This window comes from Coregonus clupeaformis, chromosome 27 (genome assembly GCF_020615455.1).
Source record: "Coregonus clupeaformis isolate EN_2021a chromosome 27, ASM2061545v1, whole genome shotgun sequence".
Lineage (NCBI taxonomy): Eukaryota > Metazoa > Chordata > Actinopteri > Salmoniformes > Salmonidae > Coregonus > Coregonus clupeaformis.
Genome location: NC_059218.1, coordinates 20858671 through 20882588, shown reverse-complemented (window position 1 = coordinate 20882588; position 23918 = coordinate 20858671). Strand labels below are relative to the sequence as shown.

The window sequence follows — 23918 nt, the reverse complement described above, 5'->3', positions numbered from 1 at the left end:
TTTGTCATTATGGGGTATTGTGTGTGTAGATTGATGAGGGAAAACATTATTTAATACATTTTAGAATAAGGCTGTAGCGTAATTTTTTTTGGAAAAAGTCAAGATGTCTGAATACTCAGACTTTTTTTTTTTTTTTTTTTTATGCAGGTCTGTCTGTTTTTAGGTGTGTGTCTTTGTGTGGGTGTGTTTTGGATTTCATTTATGTGTTCCTGTGTTTGTTTTAGAGGGCATGCATGTTCTTTCATGTATGTAGATGGAGCTCTTTGATCTGAGTGCTCTGATAATAAGCAGAGCGGGATCAAAGCTGTGTTGCTCCTGATCTCTGCTGCGCTCTCCCCAGTCACCCTGTCACCACCACTAAACCCCGAGATCAGACACCACCTGGCATTGGCTCTGCTAATTGATTTACAGACACATTCACTGAAATTGATGAACCCAAACAGTCTTTGATCTTGGCTGGTAAATGTTTCAATGTCTGATGTAGACAAAACTTAGAGAGATGAGCGCTACCTTTATAGAATTTGACCGTACTTAATCACTTGCAATGAGAGACATTAGAAAGCTCTAAGCAGTTGACGGTCATGCTACTGCCAACAACAGATATTCTCAATGTAAAACTGGCCACTGTTTCTCTCTCTAGAGGGAGAGACTGGGTGCGGTTGTTTGCATGTGAACTCCCCCTATGCTGTTGTAAAATCTACCTGTACGTCACCAGGCTGCAGTGGAACGTGCTTGAGATGAAAGATTAACTAGGCTCTGCTAAAAAGGGAAGTTATTTGCCATAGCAGGCTCTCATCAACATTGTTTGGGATGTAGGTGAGTCTCTCCCCCAACTTGCACATCCACCCTGCTGAACACTGCTCATCTCCCTGACTAATCCAGTACAATGGCTGCACCAGGTGAGTGGAGCTGTTATATAAGACCATGAGAGCTGTAAACCGATTTGAGAGGGTCATTCAAAATGAGTTGAGTCTCTGTGTGTGGGCGAGTGAAGGAGGGGTTGTGTGATTGCTTGGACATGGGGATCGGATATGGGAAAATAATAGGGTTACAGTGAAACCAGAATACAGCGGCCTCAATCCCCATTCCCCCTCAGTCTTTGGATCCACAACCCTTTCCATGGCTTCCTTCCTCTTGTCACCTGGACCTGGCCTCCTCACAGATTGACTATTCTCCTTCAGCGTCACCAATACATCGCCCTGTCCTTTCCCCTTTTTCTCTCCTCGTCTTGCGCTCTCTGTCACCCAGCTTCCTAGAAAATGACTTTTCTTTCTCTCTCTGCCTCAAAGGAAAGGTTGGGGGGGGGGGGGTTAGCCTATAACTTATATATATGCCCTTTCCCACTCCTGCCACCACACTAAGGACGTGGAATGAAGGGCTTTGGTTAACCCCTCACTCTCCAATCCCGGAGTAACTAGGGTAACTACATACCAATGAGGCAGAGTATGTGGACATTTTTTGCGGTAAGTAAGTAGAGGAGTTGATGCATGACTCGTATGCTAAGTCACTAAGTGTCATGTTAAAAGCAGCATCTGCTTTATGTCCTGGCCTCCCGACCCACCCACACCCCTCACTCACCTCTTCCCGTGAAGGTTGAGTCAGAGCTGACAGGCTGGGCTGGAGCTGCTGTCTCCCACCGTCTGGAGCTCAGTGACCTTGAATGTCTACCAGCAAGACGACACCTACCTACCTTCCACATTTGTATTCATTAGTTTACTTGTCAGTGACCCTGCACAGTTTTTGACACACATCAAAATTGTCCAATCAGTCTCACACACACTCTGATTAGGTGCTCATCTGCATACAACCAAGCCAATCAGTGCGGTCTCATCAGGTCAAAACCCAACCGCCACACCTGCCTCCCTTTAGACGACATCAATGGTCAGATATCTGCCTACTGTTGCACCATAATAAACACGTTTTCCATGACTGAGCGGTTTCATGTAACTTGCTCAAAATAGTCTGTCCCGAACTCTTTCTCCCCCAAAATGTGTTTGCCAGCCATTGGTACTGGCTGCTTCCTGGTGGACTTTGGGTTCACAGCGGTGGTGCTAACGAGTGGAGTGGACGACCTCAATATGAGCTGTGGCGCGTGCCAGAAACATGAGACTGCCTTCACCATCACCTCTGCTGTGGCTTTCACTTTAACTGCCTGGCTTGAGTGGCTTCATCCCCCCTTAGAGGGAGAGGGCGACTATGCATTCTACCAGGACACATGTGAGGTGGGAACGAGAGTGGGAGCCTGTGCTTAGCAGCTGTCAAGCCTAGGTTTAGCCTCCAGTGCTAACAGTAGCATTCTCGGGCACTCTGTGAAAGGTTGCCTGCTAGTTGGCTGTCAGAACAGCAGCAGTTCTTTTCATCTTTCGCCAGCTCTCCTTCAGGACTTTTTTTTTCATTCCGCTGAGATGACGTCACCTCTCACCACCATCCCTTTCAGTATTCAGACCCTCACCGGCCAACAGCTACTCTGTTGCCTTGGCAATAACCCTGACCCCTTCGAGCCACAACATCCTGTATATAGGAATCAAACAAGCGCTCTCTCTCTCACTACACATCCACCATGGCAGGGGACTCTCAGAATAGGTGAAACGACCCGGGAAACTGCAGGCTTACGTGCAACCTCGCCAGGGAGTCGTAGGAGCACTGGCCACTGATGTTTCTGGACTCCCCCATGTAGACTGAGCCCTGGGTGAATGTATACCTGTTTACCAGGACAGGAGGGGTGATATGACCTACTTTCCCCCCCCCGCTTGTGGTCTGCAGTAACATGTTTTACACAGCTCCACACATGCATACAAGAGCACCACTGCAGCTAAGGACAGGTTCCATGTCACAACGCGTGCACATGCATTAGTGAATGTTAATCTTTGTGCTGAAAAGGATCCCCTTGGCCTTTGTGGGCTGAAGTGTGTGTTGCCTCCGATTTTATCTCTCTCTGAGAGGATCTTTGAGATGTCGGGGGGATGAAAAAGGTACTCAACCTGGAAACGACAGTCTGTCCCGTTCTCAGAACGTTGAGCTGCTAAATAAAGCTTCCTCCATGCTGATGGAGAGGGTGACTTCTACAACCTCTAATGCAGGCTAGTTCACACGTCCTCACATTTTTAGAACCCCATGTTGTGGTCTGCAGTGGAAAGAGTCAGTTAGGATTATCAAAACCACATCGACGTCTGAGGACACGGTGTGATACTCGGCCCTGCACAATGACTAATGGCACGGATAAGGTTGTGCGTTTCTCCTAATGAACTGTGAATTATTTATCTATGGAGTTATTAGTAAATGACCCTCATTGACCCTGCTTTTTGGATTCCCCGTTGATGGCACCGATCCATCCTACTCTTGTCAAACATGTTTTGAGCAGCTTGTCTAATGAACTAACAGCTTGACGAACAGCTTTTCTAATGAAGACCTATTCTTACAGGCGCTCTGCTCTCATTGTCATCAAAAGTAGGTTACCCTACTATTCATGACCCTCTTAACCAACCCGATGTGTATATTGGGAACATGCTCCACTGTTAGCTAGTTTGGTTTAGGGGCATTTTGATAGTGGATCTTTATAAATTGAGTCCACAGGGGGTGGGGGAAATATTTAGTATATTCTGCACTTGTATTTGTTGTTGTTGATCTACCCTCATCTCACTCCTCCCAATCCATCCTTCAATCTCCTGCTGTTGAAATTGATCTAGTTTGACGCCTGGTGGGTGATAATGACGTTTTTGACAGCCACCAAGGATGAGGAGAATAGCGCTCCATTTCAAACTTTACTGCTGGAGTTGGCACAGTTAAGGCCAGAGTTTTATCAGAATGTTGGGAGGGATAAAGCTAGACATAAGTAGCTGTTTCTATTGCCTAGCCACTTGTCCCCAGTGCTGGCTAGGTGGCCTCCCCTGTTCCATAAGGCCCATAGAAGAAACTCCTGCCCAGCAGTGTTCACATCTAAACCCACACTACTGCACTGTAGAACTGATCAAAATAGTTTTCCCATTTTTGGATGTGTGTTTTGCGTAGGGCTATCCCCGACAAAAGAAAATCCTGGTTGACCGGATTTCTTTTGGTGTATTTTTCCAAATAGACACACCTTTATGTGTTTTAATAAAATAAACTATATGCTTTAAGCGAACTGTTTGATGAAATAAGACACAAATGACTTGAGGAAGCCAGAGATAAAGATAACTTAACCTGACCCAACCATCCTCCTCCCGCTCCTGCTGGCTTACACAGATTCTGCCTTTACTCTCCAGAAGTTGCCGGTAATAGGCTACATGAGGAGTCAGCAACCTTTCTCATGTGGAATGCCAATTTATCTTACAATTTCTACCGATCTGCGTGCCAGTTGTGGTTTTCATATGCACATTTTCGTGGAACAGTAGCGCTCGAAACAAAAGACAATGACTAAATTGACAAAAATCGTAAATGGAATTAAATAAACCAAAACTTGTTTCTCACAAGTGTAGCATAAGTTGTGAGCTCTGCAAACAACGTATCCACTGTAAAAGACTGGAATAATAATATATTGAATGCATTAACAGAAATTACCATAACTAAACAAATATTGTAGATTAGAAATGATAGGAATTAATGGTAAATGTACTACTGGTGATATATTTAATGGGGAATTGATGGACACTAACAATCAAGGAAAACAATTCACACAATGAAGTTAAGAAACAATGAATGTGCACAAATTGGAGAGAGAGAGCACATTCTGGAGAAAGACGTGTGTTGTGCGTCTTGGCCACACTCCCCTTCTTGGATTGTGCCATCCACGTGGCCCCACGCAACGGATTAGTTCACTGAGATGGGCACGACTCAGACATTTGTCTCATGTGCCATAAAAAAATATCGATATATTTGCTAATGCTCGAAAAAAAAAATATATATATATATATATTGGTCGACCAACAGCCTGTCGACTAATTGGGGTCAGCCCTAGTTTTGCATGTCGGACAGTAGGCCTTCCCTTCAGTCTTTCTCTATATGAAGTAGTTGGAGTAAATACACAGTAAAACTACACTACTCAAAAAAATTAAGGGAACACTTAAACAACACAATGTAACTCCAAGTCAATCACACTTCTGTGAAATCAAACTGTCCACTTAGGAAGCAACACTGATTGACAATAAATTTCACATGCTGTTGTGCAAATGGAATAGACAACAGGGGGAAATTATAGGCAATTAGCAAGACACCCCCAATAAAGGACTGGTTTTGCAGTTGGTGACCACTTCTCAGTTCCTATGCTTCCTGGCTGATGTTTTGGTCACTTTTGAATGCTGGCGGTGCTTTCACTCTAGTGGTAGCATGAGACGGAGTCTACAACCCACACAAGTGGCTCAGGTAGTGCAGCTCATCCAGGATGGCACATCAATGCGAGATGTGGGAAGAAGGTTTGCTGTGTCTGTCAGCGTAGTGTCCAGAGCATGGAGGCGCTACCAGGAGACAGGCCAGTACATCAGGAGACGTGGAGGAGGCCGTAGGAGGGCAACAACCCAGCAGCAGGACTGCTACCTCCGCCTTTGTGCAAGGAGGAGCAGGAGGAGCTCTGCCAGAGCCCTGCAAAATGACCTCCAGCAGGCCACAAATGTGAATGTGTCTGCTCAAACGGTCAGAAACAGACTCCATGAGGGTGGTATGAGGGCCCGACGTCCACAGGTGGGGGTTGTGCTTACAGCCCAACACCGTGCAGGATGTTTGGCATTTGCCAGAGAACACGAAGATTGGCAAATTCGCCACTGACGCCCTGTGCTCTTCACAGATGAAAGCAGGTTCACACTGAGCACGTGACAGACGTGACAGTGTCTGGAGACGCCGTGGAGAACGTTCTGCTGCCTGCAACATCCTCCAGCATGACCGGTTTGGCGGTGGGTCAGTCATGGTGTGGGGTGGCATTTATTTGGGGGGCCACACAGCCCTCCATGTGCTCGCCAGAGGTAGCCTGACTGCCATTAGGTACCGAGATGAGATCCTCAGACACCTTGTGAGACCATATGCTGGTGCGGTTGGCCCTGGGTTCCTCCTAATGCAAGACAATGCTAGACCTCATGTGGCTGGAGTGTGTCAGCAGTTCCTGCAAGAGGAAGGCATTGATGCTATGGACTGGCCCGCCCATTCCCCAGACCTGAATCCAATTGAGCACATCTGGGACATCATGTCTCGCTCCATCCACCAACGCCACGTTGCACCACAGACTGTCCAGGAGTTGGCGGATGCTTTAGTCCAGGTCTGGGAGGAGATCCCTCAGGAGACCATCTGCCACCTCATCAGGAGCATGCCCAGGCGTTGTAGGGAGGTCATACAGGCACGTGGAGGCCACACACACTACTGAGCCTCATTTTGACTTGTTTTAAGGACATTACATCAAAGTTGGATCAGTCTGTAGTGTGGTTTTCCGCTTTAATTTTGAGGGTGACTCAAATCCAGACCCCATGGGTTGATAAATTTGATTTCCATTGATAATTTTTGTGTGATTTTGTTGTCAGCACATTCAACTATGTAAAGAAAAAAGTATTTAATAAGATTATTTCATTCATTCAGATCTAGGATGTGTTATTTTAGTGTTCCCTTTATTTTTTTGAGCAGTGTACATCCGAAGAACAAGCCCTTTTAAGTTCTGCATGCTTAATCAACCCCACTGCCTAAAGCAACTTATCAGTCCCTTCATCTTCTTCTGTATGTAAATTGTAAAATCTTTTGTAATGTCTTTCTCGTTATGTCGGACCCCAGTAAGACTAGCTGTCGGCTAATGGGGATCCTAATAAATCAAATCATATTAAACCTCAATATCATTTGGAAATCCCTGTGTGTTGTTCTTTCAGGCCGACAGAAGGATACACTGGTACCCTCTCAGCCGTAACTAATAAATGTCAAGAGCCTTTAATAGCCTCTTGTGCCTGTCCCATTTCAGTGGTGCAAAGAGTTGTTTGGTAATGGGAGATTTACAGTTTGTGTGTATTACCAAAGCCCTGTGTTAGTGGAAAGAATGAGCTGCCTTCTATTTCGGCCCCCACATAAATCCAGTGGAACATTTTTAATATTTTTTGACAGATCACTTTATCTGAGCTGTTATCCAGCAAATATGTTTTGTTTTATGTCATTGGCTGACATTCTGCACGTATGAGTGAGCCAGTGTTTTCCTGTGTGGGGAGAATTTGATGTTGCCTGTGAACGCCATTAGTGTTTACTCTTTTTCACATGAATAAACTTGTTGAGGTTTATAAAGCCGTAATCCATTTACTGGAGGTATCCTCATCAGTATCATCCACTCAACTGAAATACCTGTTTTAAAAGGCTCTAGTTGTGCTTAATGGTTTCTCCCTCCATTTTTTGTTTTTCTCCACAGTTGGCGACAAAGTTCCTGCAGATATTCGACTGACCTCTATCAAATCTACAACCCTGAGGGTGGACCAATCCATTCTGACAGGTGAGTCATACTTTTCAATTGGCGTCTTTGCCCTTGCTCTTGCAGCCATAAAAGCATTGCAAGAATGAAATGTTTCAGGGATTCATAGTCTGAAGATTATTTAGCCTTGCTGTTTCTGTGTGTAGAGCTTGTATTAACTTGTATGTAATTGCCAGTGTTTGTTGGGTTATATGGGCTGATGAATGGCTCCAGGTTGAGTCACCACTTGAGGATGACCCTGAAACCGTCAATGTGAGAACAAAATGATAATTTCTCTCACTCAGAATGACTCCCTGATCATTTATTTGAGAGGTAGTCAGCAGTGCTTAGTATAAAGAGGGAGGATAGACGTTTGCAACGCCAGGGTTGTGGGTTCGATAAAATAATGTATGTGCTAACTGTAAGTCGCTCTGGATAAGAGCGTCTGCTAAATGATTAAAAATGTAAAATGTAAATGTTATGAGAAGGTAGTCCTGCCTTAACTTCTTAAGGATCAGACCTTTAAAAAAAAAAAGAAAGAAAAAAAAGATATTGACATACCCAAATCTAACTGCCTGTAGCTCAGGACATGAAGCAAGTATATGCATATTCTTGATACCATTTGAAAGGAAACACTTTGAAGTTTGTGGAAATGTGAAATTGATGTAGGAGAATATAACACATTAGATGTGGTAAAAGATAATACAAACCAAAAAACATGCTTTTTCTATTTATTTCTTTGTTCCATCATCTTTGAAATGCAATAGAAAGGACACAATATAATATTGCAGTTTAGGCGCAATTTAGATTTTGGCCACTTGATGGCAGCAGTGTGTGAAAAGTTTCAGATTAAGCCAGTGAAGCATTGCAAAACTGGATTATTTTGTATCAAGTCTGCCCAAATGTGCCGAATTGGTCAATTGATACATTTTCAAGGACATAACTATAGAGAACATACAAAAATGATATGGTAATACAAAATGTAAGTTTACACACTCCCAGGAATGTCATACATGATGGATCATTAGCTTATACACTAACTTTCACACAACTAGATGGCTGGGTGGGTGTGGAGTCAGAGACAGCAGGGGTTCAAACTTTAGAACCCTGTTCCTACATTTGAATATAAAAATGGATTTGATCAAACAAAACTATGCTACATTTTATCTCTGGGACCCTTAGGATGACAAATCAGAGCAAGATTACTGAATGTAAGTACATTATTTACCTTCAGAGGTGAATGTATCAAACCAGTTGCCGTGAAACGTTTTTTTGTTGTTGTGCACTCTCCTCAAACAATAGCATGGTATTATTTTCACTGTAATAGCTACTGTAAATTGGACAGTGCAGTTAGATTAACAAGAATTTAAGCTTTCTGCCCATATAAGAGACATCTATGTCCTGGAAAGTTTGCTGTTACTTACAACAGTCATGCTAATCACATTAGTGCACGTTAGCTTAACCGTCCCGTATAGGGGACACCGATCCCGTAGAGGTTAATTTGGGGTTCAGCAGCGACGCTGGTGAAATCATATTGTATTGTATTAGTTGGCATTGATTCTTTTCTGCCTATTTGTGAAAAAAATAATATTCCCGTGAGATGGTAAGGACTAGGAGGTTGCAACCTTGCATGATGGTGAAGCACCAAGGACCACGCCCTCTCATGCAATGCCATGCCAATTGGCCACATGGTGGCGTTATAACAAGCAATTTAAAATGCTAACTTTTAAAGCTCACGTCCCTCACCCCGTTTGCGTTAGTCCTGAAATTCGGTATGAAGATCCCTCTCCTCACAAGGAACAAATTTGCCTCAAGGACCCATAAGGTCCACCATGATGACCGATCTGCACAAAACTTGATACATGGCATCTATGGACCAAGCACTCACAAATTATGTTTTTCCAGGGTATCATCTCAAACAACATGACTAAACATTCATGTTGGCGTGGTCTGGCACATAAATGCATGTAACTCTGACACGGATATTCATTTGACATTTACTTTTTAGTCATATATAGCTGACGCTCTTATCCAAAGCGACATACAGTAGTGAGTGCATACATTTTCGTACTGGTCCCCCGTGGGAATTTAACCCACAACCCTGGCTTTGCAAGTGCCATGCTCTACCAACTGAGCCACACAAGTGCCATCATATTGTAACAAATCCTGGTATGCATGTTCCACTGTCAAGACTTAACATATGTGAGCACATTCATATCGACCACACGGTGGCGCTATAACGGACATATGTTTATCAATCTATTTGACTCAATGATGACATTTGGCGCACGCTCATGGATATGAGTCTAGCTTATCTATATAAAGAATGGTTCAGTTTAGCTGCATGGTGACGCTGTTGGACATGAAAAATCAATCATGCAAGCTCATTGGCTCATAGCGGCCATGTTTGAGCAAGAGTCTTGAAAAATATTGTTGGAAGATGTGCATCTGTAGATGCTATATACAGTGAGGGGAAAAAAGTATTTGATCCCCTATTGATTTTGTACGTTTGCCCACTGACAAAGACATGATCAGTCTATAATTTTTATGGTAGGTTTATTTGAACAGTGAGAGACAGAATAACAACAAAAAAATCCAGAAAAACGCATGTCAAAAATGTTATAAATTGATTTGCATTTTAATTTGGGAAATAAGTATTTGACCCCTCTACAAAACATTACTTAGTACTTGGTGGCAAAACCCTTGTTGGCAATCACAGAGGTCAGACGTTTCTTGTAGTTGGCCACCAGGTTTGCACACATCTCAGGAGGGGTTTTGTCCCACTCCTCTTTGCAGATCTTCTCCAAGTCATTAAGGTTTTGAGGCTGACATTTGGCAACTCAAACCTTCAGCTCCCTCCACAGATTTGATATGGGATTACGGTCTGGAGACTGGCTAGGCCACTCCAGGACCTTCATGTGCTCCTTCTTGAGCCACTCCTTTGTTGCCTTGGCCGTGTGTTTTGAGTCATTGTCATGCTGGAATACCCATCCACGACCCATTTTCAATGCCCTGGCTGAGGGAAGGAGGTTCTCACCCAAGATTTGACGGTACATAGCCCCGTCCATCGTCCCTTTGATGCGGTGAAGTTGTCCTGTCCCCTTAGCAGAAAAACACCCCCAAAGCATAATGTTTCCACCTCCATGTTTGACGGTGGGGATGGTGTTCTTGGGGTCATAGGCAGCATTCCTCCTCCTCCAAACACGACGAGTTGAGTTGATGCCAAAGAGCTCGATTTTGGTCTCATCTGACCACAACACTTTCACCCAGATCTCCTCTGAATCATTCAGATGTTTATTGGCAAACTTCAGACGGCCCTGTATATGTGCTTTCTTGAGCAGGGGGACCTTGCGGGCGCTGCAGGATTTCAGTCCTTCACGGCATAGTGTGTTACCAATTGTTTTCTTGGTGACTATGGTCCCAGCTGCCTTGAGATCATTGACAAGATCCAACTCCACGAGGTAAGATCTTGCATGGAGCCCCAGGCCGAGGGAGATTGACAGTTATTTTGTGTTTCTTCCATTTGCGAATAATCGCACCAACTATAATAAATAATAATATGCCATTTAGCAGACGCTTTTATCCAAAGCGACTTACAGTCATGCGTGCATATATTTTTGTGTATGGGTGGTCCCGGGGATCGAACCCACTACCTTGGCGTTACAAGCGCCGTGCTCTACCAGCTGTCACCTTCTCACCAAGCTTCTTGGCGATGGTCTTGTAGCCCATTCCAGCCTTGTGTAGGTCTACAATCTTGTCCCTGACATCCTTGGAGAGCTCTTTGGTCATGACCATGGTGGAGAGTTTGGAATCTGATTGATTGATTGCTTCTGTGGACAGGTGTCTTTTATACAGGTAACAAACTGAGATTAGGAGCACTCCCTTTAAGAGTGTGCTCCTAATCTCAGCTCATTACCTGTATAAAAGACACCTGGGAGCCAGAAATCTTTCGGATTTAGTGGGGGTCAAATACTTATTTCCCTCATTAAAATGCAAATCAATTTATAACATTTTTGACATGCGTTTTTATGGATAATTTTTTTTCTGTCTCTCACTGTTCAAATAAACCTACCATTAAAATTATAGACTGATAATTTATTTGTCAGTGGGCAAACATACAAAATCAGCAGGGGATCAAATACTTTTTTCCCTCACTGTACCTAATTTGGTGCAGAGCGGTTCTGTAGAAAAATATATTTTTAAAGTAGTAAACATACATTTAAAATGGTCCAAAATACATCAAACGCATATTGCATGATCAGTTTGATTTTGAGTTCTGATATTTGGCAAGCGTTGTAAACGGTACATAAGTAGCTCGCCCTAGGGCGACGTGTGCAATTTGTCCTGATGGTGGCACAGTGGGCCCACAGCTGAACCCCGGCATTGCTGCTTGCAGCTACACTACATGGCCCCAGCCCAGTCATGTGAAATACATAGATGAGGGCCTAATTAATTTATTTCTATTGACTGATTTACTTATATGAACTGTAACTCAGTAAATCTTTGAAATTGTTGCATGTTGTGGTTTATATTTTTGTTCAGTGTAAAAACTTATTTCACACACTATATGGCCAAAAGTATGTGGACACTCCTTCAAATTTGTGGATTCTGCTATTTCAGCCACACACGTTGCTGACAGATGTATAAAATCGAGCACACAGCCATGCAATAGACATTGGCAGTAGAATGGCCTGTACTGAAGAGCTCAGTGACTTTCAACGTGGCACTGTCATCGGATGCCACCTTTCCAACAAGTCAGTTCATCAAATTTCTGCCCTGCTAGAGCTGCCCCGGTCAACTATAAGGGCTGTTATTGTGAAGTGGAACGTCTAGGAGCGACAATGGCTCAGCCGGGAAGGGGTAGGCCACACAAGCTCACAGAACGGGACGGCCGAGTGCTGAAGCGCGTAAAAATAGTCTGTCCTCGGTTGCAACACTCACTACAGAGTTCCAAACTGCCTCTGAAAGCAACGTCAGCACAATAACTGTTCTTCGGGAGCTTCATGAAATGGGTTTCCATGGCCGAGCAGCCACGTACAAGCCTAAGATCACCATACGCAATACCAAGCGTCGGCTGGAGTAGCGTCAAGCTTGTCGCCATTGGACTCTGGATCAGTGGAAACGCGTTCTCTGGAGTAATGAATCACGCTTCACCATCTAGCGGTCCGACGATTGGCACAAAGCGAGGTGCATACAGAAATGGTTTGAGATCGGTATGGAAGAACTTCACTGGCCTGCACAGAGCCCTGACCTCAACCCCATCAAACAGCTTTGGGATGAATTGGAACGCCGACTGCGAGCCAGGCCTAATCGCCCAACATCAGTGCCCGACCTCACTAATGCTCTTGTGGCTGAATGGAAGCAAGTCCCCGCTGCAGTGTTCCAACATCTAGTGGAAAGCCTTCCAGAAGAGTGGAGGATGTTATAGCAGCAAAGGGGGGACCAACTCCATGTTAATGCCCATTACGTATATTTGGTAGGGGAGTTTGGTATTTCAGCTGCTTTTCCCCCTCCTCCCATTCATGGCTATAATCTGTGAAAAGCAGTGCAACGCTTGCTCAGCTGATTACCCACTAGGCCTTGCTTTCCCCTGCAGTGCAGATTCAGGAGTGTGAAAGTCCTTCGGATGCAGCGTTTTGTAATTGGCAGCCCTGCTCAGTCAGCTGTGAAGTCGAAACACACCCGTCAACCTGTCACCTTATTGCTCTGTAAGGGATGTGCTTGATCCCCCTCTTCCTCATCCCTCTTTTTGTCCTCCTGCAGGAGAGTCTGTTTCTGTGATCAAGCACACTGACCCGGTGCCTGACCCCCGGGCTGTCAACCAGGACAAGAAGAACATGCTCTTCTGTGTGAGTCTTTAGAAAACCATGAAATACCTCTCTCCCCCCTTTCATCTTGCCTCTTCAGTACATGATCCTCTTTCCCTTTTAGCAAACCCAAGACTTATAATCTCCTCTTTTCTCCTCCGTTCCGTCTATCATCTCCATTACATGTTCCTCTCTGGGATTTTGATGGCAGACCTCTTATCCTTAACCCCTCGTCTGCTTCTTCCCCAGTTATTTTCTGCTCCTCCCTCACTTGTTCATGTCCCAATGTGTATTTGAGGTAATTACATCCTTCAGCAGTGTACACCTGTAGTCTCACCATCTCTCCTTTCTCCTCCACAGGGCACCAACATAGCAGCAGGTAAGGCGGTGGGCGTGGTGGTGGCCACAGGCGTCAACACTGAGATCGGGAAGATCCGGGACGAGATGGCGGCCACGGAGCAGGAGCGCACGCCGCTGCAACAGAAGCTGGATGAGTTCGGGGAGCAGCTGTCCAAGGTCATCTCCCTGATCTGCATCGCCGTGTGGCTCATCAACATTGGCCACTTCAACGACCCCGTCCACGGAGGCTCCTGGATCCGCGGCGCTGTCTACTACTTCAAGATCGCTGTGGCTCTGGCTGTGGCCGCCATCCCAGAGGGTAAGAGAGTGGGAAGGGGGAGTGAGGGGAAGCCGTCTATAGTATACAGAAACCAGTACATTGGGCTCCAGCATAGTTAGTATGTCAAACCCCCTCTTATCTCCATCTCTCTCTCTCTCTCTCTCTCTTTACCAGGGCTGCCCGCTGTCATCACCACCTGCCTGGCTCTTGGAACCCGCCGCATGGCCAAGAAGAACGCTATCGTCCGCAGCCTGCCCTCCGTGGAGACCCTGGGCTGCACCTCTGTCATCTGCTCGGACAAGACCGGCACCCTCACCACCAACCAGATGTCTGTCTGCAGGGTGAGTCCCCATCCCCAGAGCACCATGGGGGGAGATGGATGGTGGGGTGGATAGGGTTTTAGTTGGAGTAGGGGCGGTTGATGTTTAGTATTATGGTTACGTCTGACTCTCAGGGTCATATTCAGAGTTTAAAACGAACATTACCTTAGTAGTGAAAAATATCAATGATTCTAGCCTGGTGAGTCTTTTTAGTGCAAATAAGTCTCCAGCTGCTCAATGCAAAAGACATGCAAAAACACCACCTCACACCTGGCCTCCTGGGACAAGCTTTCAGCACTCCTCTGCACTGGCAGGTAGGGGTCCAGCTGAGCTAAACAGAGCCTACAGCAGCCTCTTCCACACTTTATTAGCTCCCTGAACTTATCTTTACTAGTATTCTCTAGTTTATTTAGCGGTCTACTTGCTTAAGGAGAAGGCTATGTTCTTGCCAACCATGAACAATCCATTCAGTGAAACATTACAACTGATTTGGCATCAGAACATCCCTGGAAAGAAAGCAGTCTTGACAGCATCTGCTGACAGTGTGGATTTATCCCCAGGGTATTGTCGAGGTTGAAGGACAACACTGTATAATGAAGGATTCATTTATTTGCAAGCACGGTTTAAATTAGATTGGAAAGTGGAGGCTATGAAATTACGCTGTTCCTGTATTGATTGAATTCTATCCTATTAGATTGATTAAATGCATCTGCCGAATTCTGTGTAGCTTCCTGCCCCCACCTTGTGTGACTCATCACCAATCTGAGGGCAGTGAAAAGACCGTAATGCATTATCACCCCCCCCTCCCCCTCTGTTCCCCAGCCTGTTTCCCCAATGGTCTCCTCTGCTGCTATTCTCTTCCACTACATCACTCCTGCCCTCTCTTCTCACGTTTAAATCCCTCTTTCTCGTATTCTTCATCCCTCGACCTCTCCCCCTCTCTCACATGAAGTATTCTGATCTTTATACAGCAGTCAGTCACTTGCAGTAGTGTTGCATAACTGACATTGTGTTTTAGATCAGTCTTTCTCCCCCCTAACATGGCAGCATGATGCAGTTCTTGGAATAAAGAGGGAGGGGAAAGATTTGAAGCAACATCTTGTTTACGTTGTCAAATTGTATTCAAAGGTTTTTAGCATAATGTACTTTTTAAACTTTTCCTGTACCGATACTGCAATTCGGCTGCTGTGTGAGAAGGGTAGCTCTAAAATTAGCCGGCTGGAGTAGAGGAATGTTTCTTAATTTATTCAGTGAATTTGGTAAAGCATCCCTGACGTCACGGCTCTTTTGAAGTCTGTACTCTGCCTCAGGAGAGAAGGGAAAGAGAACACCGGTTCATCCTTTTTATTTGGATATTTCTCTCCATCTCTCATCTTGCCTTGATTCTCTGCAGAGCAGGCGCCTGGGAGATTAGTCTCACTCAGTGTGTGTGCGCGTGTCTCTCCATTGCATGCCAGCTGTGGAGGAGGCAGGCTTGCCCTCTTACTCACGCTCTCTCTGTATTTTCTCTCACGCACATGCTCCCACTCTTTCTCTCTCCATCTCACTTTGCTCTTTCTCTCCTCTCACCCTGTCTGCTTTATATCTCCCGTCTCCTCCTCACTCTTTCCCTCCCCTGTCCCGCCTCCTTGCTGGTTTGTGTGTTTTGTTCCTTATGGAGAACTAATGTCCTCCTACTCTTCCATCACATTGTGTGGGCTACCATTCATTTACATAGGGATGACATCCACGCATTCATCCCAGCATGGAAGTAAATTGGTTACCCTTGTGTACCCTGCAGTGAACACCTCTCCAAGAGACCTACAGCCACCAATGTAAAGTGTGCTTAATCCTTAGTGTTTTATTCCCAGGCGCAGTAGCATTTATTTCATTAATTTGCCTAAGGCTGTTATGGTTTATCAGTGCTCTACTTGTATTGCAGTTGTCTGCTGCCCCCTACTGGGTAGGCTGCTGCTACTGCATGTAGATCAGTGGACGCTTCAGTGTGAGGTTGATTCAGGGGATCTAGAGAACTACTGGTTGTGTAAGTCCATAAAATAACTTGCTGTGTGACTTGTAACCTGACACATTCTCTCCCTGTGTGTTCTAGATGTTCATTATTGACCAGGCAGAGGGCAATAGCTGCTCCCTGAAGGACTTCACTATCACTGGCTCCACGTACGCCCCTGAGGGACAAGTGTGAGTAATTAGTGTGTGTGTACACACACACACACACACAGTCAATGAAACATGTGGTGTAGTCTCATTGTCAATACACCACACATCCTACCTGAGCTCACTGTTCCCCCTTTTCCATGGCTGTTGTCTTTTATTCCAGGTACCATGATGGTAAACCAGTGAAGTCCTCCCAGTATGATGGCTTAGTGGAGATGGCCTCCATCTGTGCCCTGTGTAACGACTCCTCCCTGGATTACAATGAGGTTTGTGTCCTTTATACATTTCACTGTTAGGTTCCGGCTGGTTGAAAAGTCCCGGTCACACAAGCCTTTATCAGTGGTTGATTTATTGATTTGAATATCAGTAGTCTTCACCATTCTGTTGTGGATATACAAGTAAACTGGTTTTAGTTGTTCATTGCTACGATCTTGCTAATAAGTGTGTGTGTGTGTTTCTCCTCAGACCAAAGGTGTATATGAAAAGGTGGGCGAGGCCACAGAGACTGCCCTCACCTGTCTGGTGGAGAAGATGAACGTGTTCGACACCAACGTCAAGGGCCTGTCCAAGATCGAGAGAGCCAACGCCTGCAACGCTGTAAGCCACCGTTTGCTACTCTCTCAATCCCAACATGATTATCATGTGAAAGTATTAAACAACTGAGTGTTCGTCCCAAATGTCTCCCTATTCCATTTATAGTGCACTACTTTTGACCTGAGCCCTATGGGCCCTGGTGGTCAAAAGTAGTGCCCTATAGGGAATAGGGTGGCTTTAAGGATGCAGACAGAGTGGTCCTACTCCATCAGACATCCCCCCAGGTTGTGCTGTTCCACTCCTCCAGTTAAGGATGTGTTGGGGTGTGTTTCCTCTCTGTGTGGGACAGGTAATCAAGCAGCTGATGAAGAAGGAGTTCACCCTGGAGTTCTCCAGAGACAGGAAGTCCATGTCTGTGTACTGCACCCCCAACAAGGCCCACTCCTCCATCGGCAAGATGTTCGTCAAGGTAATGATGAGGATCCACCCACAGTATTGCTCGGATAGTAGACCATATGGACACCTGAGAAATTCCCTATATGGTGCACTACCTTTGACTAGGGCCCAGTAGGGCATTAAATAGGAAATAGGGTGCCATTTGGGATGCAGATCAAATCAAACTTCATTTGTCACATGTGCCGAATAAAACAGGTGTAGACCTTACCGTGAAATGCTTACTTACAAGCCCTTAACCAACAACGCAGTTCAAGAAAGAGTTTACTTTATTTGGTAAATATTTTTAGTTAAAAATAAAATAAAAAGTAACACAATAAAATAACAACAAGGCTATATTCTAGATGCCACTTCATAATAACTATGATAAATGTTAGGATTTGGGCACATCTGTTTGTGTACCAGATTACTTTGAGTGTCTGTTTAAGCAATAGGGCCCGAGGGGCTGTGGTGTATGACCAATAAATCAAATCAAATTTGATTTGTCACATGCGCCGAATACAACAGGTGTAGACCTTACAGTGAAATGCTTACTTACAAGCCCTTAACAAACAATGCAGTTTTAAGAAAAATAAGTGTTAAAGGAAAAAGAAAAAGAAAAAACAAATAAAGAGCAGCAGTAAAATAATAGTAGGGAGGCTATATGCAGGGGGTACCGGTACAGAGTCAGTGTGCGGGGGCACAGGTTAGTCGAGGTAATATGTACATGTAGGTAGAGTTAAAGTGACTATGCATAGATAATAAACAGAGTAGCAGCAACGTAAAATGGGGGGGGGGGGACAATGCAAATAGTCCAGGTAGCCATTTGATTAGCTGTTCAGGAGTCTTATGCCATGGGGGTAGAAACTGTTAAGAAGCCTTTTGAACCTAGACTTGGTGCTCCGGTACCGCTTGCTGTGCGGTAGCAGAGAGAACAGTCTATGACTACGGTGGCTAGAGTCTTTGACAATTTCTAGGGCCTTCCTCTGACACTGCCTGGTATAGAGGTCCTGGATGGCAGGAAGCTTGGCCCTAGTGATGTACTGGGCCATACGCACTACCCTCTGTAGTGCCTTGCGGTCAGAGGCCGAGCAGTTGCCATACCAGGCGGTGATGCAACCAGTCAGGATGCTCTCGATGGTGCAGCTGTATAACTTTTTGAGGATCTGAGGACCGATGCCAAATCTTTTCAGTCTCCTGAGGGGGAATAGGCTTTGTCATGCACTCTTCACGACTGTCTTGGTGTGTTTGGACCATGATAGTTTGTTGGTGATGTGGACACCAAGGAACATGAAGCTCTCAACCTGCCCCATTACAGCCCCGTCGATGAGAATGGGGGCGTGCTCGGTCCTCCTTTTCCTGTAGTCCACAATCATCTCCTTTGTCTTGATCACGTTGAGGGAGAGGTTGTTATCCTGGCATTACACGGCCAGGTCTCTGACCTCCTCCCTATACCAGGCTAAGGGCTGTTCTTAAGCATGACGTGAAGCAGAGTGCCTGGATACAGCCCTTAGCCGTGGTATGTTGGCCATACAACACAAACCCCTGAGGTTCCTTATTGCAATTATTGACTGGTTACCAACATAAATGGAACAGTAAACAAGTATTTTTGCATCATACCTGTGGTATATTGTCTGATATACACACGGCTGAAATGCTGTTTCAGCCATCAGCATCCAGAACCGAAGCTACATGGTTTATAATTAAGCAATAAGGCCTGAGGGGGGTGTGGCCAATATATCCCAGGTAAGGGCTGTTCTTAGGGACGACGCAACGCCTGGATACAGCCCTTAGCGTGATATATTGGCAATACACCACAAACAAACTTAATTAGAGCAGTAAAAATAAATGTTTTGTCATACCCGTGGTATGCGGTCTGATATACCACTGCTTTCAGCCAGTCAGCATTCAGGGCTCAAACTACCCGGTTTATAATTGTAGTTGAATGTACAGTATGTAGTAAATGAACAGAGGCTGATGCTTTATTTCCCCTTGTTTGACTTTCTGTCTCTCTCTCCAGGGAGCCCCAGAGGGAGTGATTGACAGGTGCACTCACATCCGTGTGGGCGGGAAAAAGGTGTCCCTGACCCCGGGCATCAAGGACAAGATATTGTCAGTGATCAGGGAGTACGGTACGGGGCGCGACACCCTGCGCTGCCTGGCTTTGGCCACAAAGGACAACCCCGTTGCCAAAGAGGACATGGTGCTGGAAGACTCAAACCGCTTCATCGAATACGAGGTGAGAGAATGGAGGGAGAGTGACAGGAATAGCAGAGCATTTATTCAGAGAAGTGATTTAAGACCTACTGTATAGGAGAAACGTGATTCTCCGCACCTTAGTCCACATCACAACTGCTGCTACCAGACTCTTATTATACTGCTCAATTTATACACTTGCCGCCAATCCCCCCCTTCCCCCAATACACGTATAAATATTGGACTATAAATTGTGCCTTCCTGTATTATACTTGTGCTAAAATGTTTATTCTATTCTACTGCCATTTACTTTATGTTCGCGATCTTATTTTTAAAAACGATTTGTTATTGTTGTATTGTCGAAGGAACCTGCAAGGAAGCATTTCATTGGGCGATGTATACCATGTGTATCCCGTACATACAGTACGACAAATAAAATGTAAAACTTGAGGCTGCAAAGTAGTCATAAGTGTATATTTAAAAAAGTAATACTTTTGATAATTGGATGAGGTGTTGCGAGTGAGCCAAAGCCAGGACTCTAGTCTAGTCTGACTGTCCCCCTGTGTCTCTCCCCAGACGGACCTGACGTTTGTGGGCTGCGTGGGCATGCTGGACCCCCCCAGGGCTGAGGTGGCTGCCTCCATCAAGCTGTGCCGCCTGGCCGGCATCCGTGTCATCATGATCACCGGTGACAACAAAGGCACGGCCGTGGCCATCTGCCGCCGCATCGGCATCTTCAGCGACAACGACGACGTCTCATCCATGGCCTTCACTGGCCGCGAGTTTGACGACCTGTCGCCGGCCGCCCAGCGAGACGCCGTGGTCAACGCCCGCTGCTTCGCCCGCGTGGAGCCATCCCACAAGTCCAAGATCGTGGAGTTCCTGCAGTCCATGGACGAGATCACAGCCATGGTGAGACATGGTCCACCTGAGACCTTCCTCATCAGTTTGTGCAGCATTTAACTGAAACTCGACACTTTGTGGTTCGGCTTTCATGATACATAAGCCCTCAGCATGTAATGTTACCTCGAATCAATACAGTATGTGATTAGTCTAAACCTATCCTGTAGAATAGTTGTTTAGATGGTTAACCATAGCCTGTCCTTTCCCCATGGCCAGACTGGTGATGGAGTGAACGATGCCCCTGCTCTGAAGAAGGCAGAGATCGGCATCGCTATGGGTTCAGGCACGGCTGTAGCTAAGTCAGCCTCTGAGATGGTTCTGGCCGATGACAACTTCTCTACCATCGTGGCGGCTGTGGAGGAGGGCAGGGCCATCTACAACAACATGAAGCAGTTCATCCGTTATCTCATCTCCTCCAACGTGGGAGAGGTCGTCTGGTAAGGATCCTGACTTTGTCCCAAATGTCACCCGATTTCCATTTAAAGTGCACTACTTTTGACCAGGGCACTACTTTTCACCCAATAGGGCGGTGGTCAATAGTAGTGCACTATATAGGGAATAAGGTGTAATTTGGGACGTACCCCACATCTCCTCTCTTCAGCGAGAAAATCAATAAACGGTCCTCAGTGCCATGTTAACAAGCCTCCATGTAAATGTTTTTCCATCATTCCTACAGCATCTTCCTGACCGCTGCTCTAGGCTTCCCCGAGGCTCTGATTCCTGTCCAGCTGCTGTGGGTCAACCTGGTGACGGACGGCCTCCCTGCCACCGCCCTGGGCTTCAACCCCCCCGACCTGGACATCATGAGCAAGGTCCCCCGCAATGCCCGCGAGCCCCTCATCTCTGGATGGCTCTTCTTTAGATACCTCGCCATCGGATGTGAGTGGGCCTCTATAGAACAACACAGAAATATAGCTTCATTGTTTTTATTTAGTTAGAAGTGTTTAGGCTGTTGTGTGTATCCAGATAGCCATGTGACTCATGTGCTCTACCTCTTCAGGCTATGTGGGTGCGGCTACAGTTGGGGCTGCTGCCTGGTGGTTCGTTGCTGCTGCGGACGGACCCAGGATCACCTTTTACCAACTGGTAAGATGCCAATACAACACACACACACACACACACACACACACACACACAGTTACTCTTACTTAGCTGCTTTTCTCCTCTGCCCACAGAGCCATTTCCTGCAGTGTGGTCCTGAGAACCCTGAGTTTGAGGGTTTGGAGTGTGGGCTGTTTGAGTCCCCCTACCCCATGACCATGGCCCTGTCTGTGCTCGTCACCATCGAGATGTGCAACGCCCTCAACAGGTCAGACTATGCCACTACATCTTTCGCATTCCCTCTCTTATTTCACTGTTGCTTTAGGCTTGTCACTAGTGTCATAATGTTGTGAGATTAATCTGGTATACTTGGTGAAATGATGGGCAAGTGGCTCCCAAATGGGTGTTCAGTCAGTGATTTAACCCAGTTCTCTCTCTCCCTCAGTGTGTCAGAGAACCAGTCCCTGCTGCGTATGCCCCCCTGGGAGAACATGTGGCTGCTGGGAGCCATCTGCCTCTCTATGTCCCTGCATTTTCTCATCCTCTATGTGGAGCCCCTGCCGGTGAGACTACCTGCACTAATAATGGGCCTGAGGCTACCAGAAATGCTTTCTAGAACAATATATTATAATGCTAGTGTAAGAGGTGGGATGGGTGGAGAAATGGAGAAAGCAGCAGAGGTTATCCTGCTCGCTCATGTTATCCTTTCCTCCACAGATAATCTTCCAGATCACCCCTCTGAACCTGACCCAGTGGCTGATGGTGCTAAAGCTCTCCCTGCCCGTCCTACTGCTGGATGAGGTCCTAAAGTTAGCAGCCAGGAACTACATGGAGAACTACCCTGGTAAAGAGCTGGAGAAGCCCAGCAGCAAAGGCTGCTCTCTGTTTGCATGCATGGAGGGCATCTCCTGGCCCTTTGTGGCCCTCACCCTCCCCCTGGTGCTGTGGATTTACAGCACCGACACTAACATGGCAGACATGTTCTGGTCCTGACTGACTTGAGCACAACCCCCTCCCTCTTCCGCCTGTGTGTGCGTAGCTAGAGTGAGTGTTTATGTAGACTTAGTGTGTGCCTGTGTGCCTGCCGAGCATGCACGAGGACACAAACAAATAATATAAAAATGTAACAATCAAAGTCCTGTTTAAATTTTGTGCGAGTGTCAGTTGACCATCACTCCCATAACTGGACTTTTTGCTGGTTCGAACGAAAAATATTCTTGTAAGTTTTTGTTATTGTTCATATTGCCTTTTAAATTTGTATTTTTTTTAATGATTTGCGATTGTCATTTTGTCTCATTTCATTACAGTACAAATAATAGATTCCTGTTTTCCGCTTCCCTTTTCATAGGCGTATACAAATTAGATATTTTTAAAGCAGTCCATTGACCTGTACAGAGATTTAACACTATTGTATGAAACTGTTTTTGTTCATCACTTTGTGTAAATTGTTGGAATGGATTGCAGGGAGAGTGGCTAAGTGAGAACGGGTAGGGTTACCTACTAATGTTTTACTATTGTCTTCAGTGTGAACTTAGAACTCTTTCAGAGCCGATGGACAAGCACCAGGTGGCAGGAGATGGGTATGACAAGAGTTTGTGGAGTGATTATGTATGCATTGCTGAAAACAAAACAAAAGTATCCAGAAAAATGAAAGCTGCATGTCCTTTGACCTAGCATGAACTGTATGCGTTTTTTCATTTAGCATTTAGTCGTGTCTCCCCCACATCAATGGAAAAATGACCATGGATGATTATAATTTTTTTTAACTGATTTTGAAAAGCCAGTTTTTCTGCACTAGGCAGAGCACAGCTACCTCAATACGATCAATTTAGCTCATTTCTAGATGCTTTTACATACATGGCTTTAGTCTTTATTCAACATTTAGTCAATATAGTTATGACACCTGAGGTGCGTCCCTATTTCCTTGTGCAGAAAACTAACTTGACAAAAACAGATTGGCCTTCCCTCAGTAACTTGTTTTAAAGGATGTAAATGTTGCCATCTCTGTGGGACATGGGTTGATTCAAAGGAGAGCAAAGGCTACAAAAAAGTTTTACTTAAAAAATACAGGTTTTCCAATTGACTACTCAAACCATGAACTTCCAACACAAATAAGAATCAATGTTTTGTTTTTTTCTACTTAAAAAAATACATTCATGAACCCTTTGAATCAATGCGTTTTTGTCTTTCTTTACCAGGACTGAGCTAATGGTGTCTAGATCATTTCTACACAGTGTGGTTTTTGTATGGGCACATACTTGAATATAGATAATGTAAGAAGTCTTTGAATGCTTCATGCTTATTTGGCGCGACATGGTTGGCAGGGCATGTTTATACAGAACTCTGATCTAGAGTATTTTTGTTCCCTTTACATGTCTGTGAAATGTGCAGTATACCTTTAGAATAGGAGTCCTAAGGAGTCCATACAATCACACTAGTATCAGCCTAATAAATGGGTCTGATTTTCAACAATCCAACGTGGAAACTTCCCTCTGTGTGAAGCATGTCTTTTCGCCTTGGTTTGATTGCACTGT

At 45.4% G+C, this 23918-nt stretch overlaps 1 protein-coding gene across 1 annotated transcript in view; it reads left to right on the top strand.

Annotated features, from left to right (window-relative positions):
- LOC121541614 (sarcoplasmic/endoplasmic reticulum calcium ATPase 2) overlaps nt 1-23554 on the top strand; it is a 47394-nt gene extending 23840 nt beyond the window's left edge. Inside the window, exons 6-21 of the mRNA XM_041850768.2 lie at nt 7340-7420; nt 13142-13227; nt 13546-13843; nt 13979-14145; nt 16214-16302; nt 16442-16544; nt 16744-16875; nt 17162-17281; nt 19265-19483; nt 20017-20352; nt 20560-20780; nt 21020-21222; nt 21344-21429; nt 21519-21652; nt 21830-21947; nt 22102-23554. Coding sequence (XP_041706702.1) covers nt 7340-7420; nt 13142-13227; nt 13546-13843; nt 13979-14145; nt 16214-16302; nt 16442-16544; nt 16744-16875; nt 17162-17281; nt 19265-19483; nt 20017-20352; nt 20560-20780; nt 21020-21222; nt 21344-21429; nt 21519-21652; nt 21830-21947; nt 22102-22377 — 2669 coding nt within the window. The 3' untranslated portion in view covers nt 22378-23554. The remainder of the gene's footprint in view (nt 1-7339; nt 7421-13141; nt 13228-13545; nt 13844-13978; nt 14146-16213; nt 16303-16441; nt 16545-16743; nt 16876-17161; nt 17282-19264; nt 19484-20016; nt 20353-20559; nt 20781-21019; nt 21223-21343; nt 21430-21518; nt 21653-21829; nt 21948-22101) is intronic.
- Nucleotides 23555-23918: the final 364 nt, after the last annotated feature.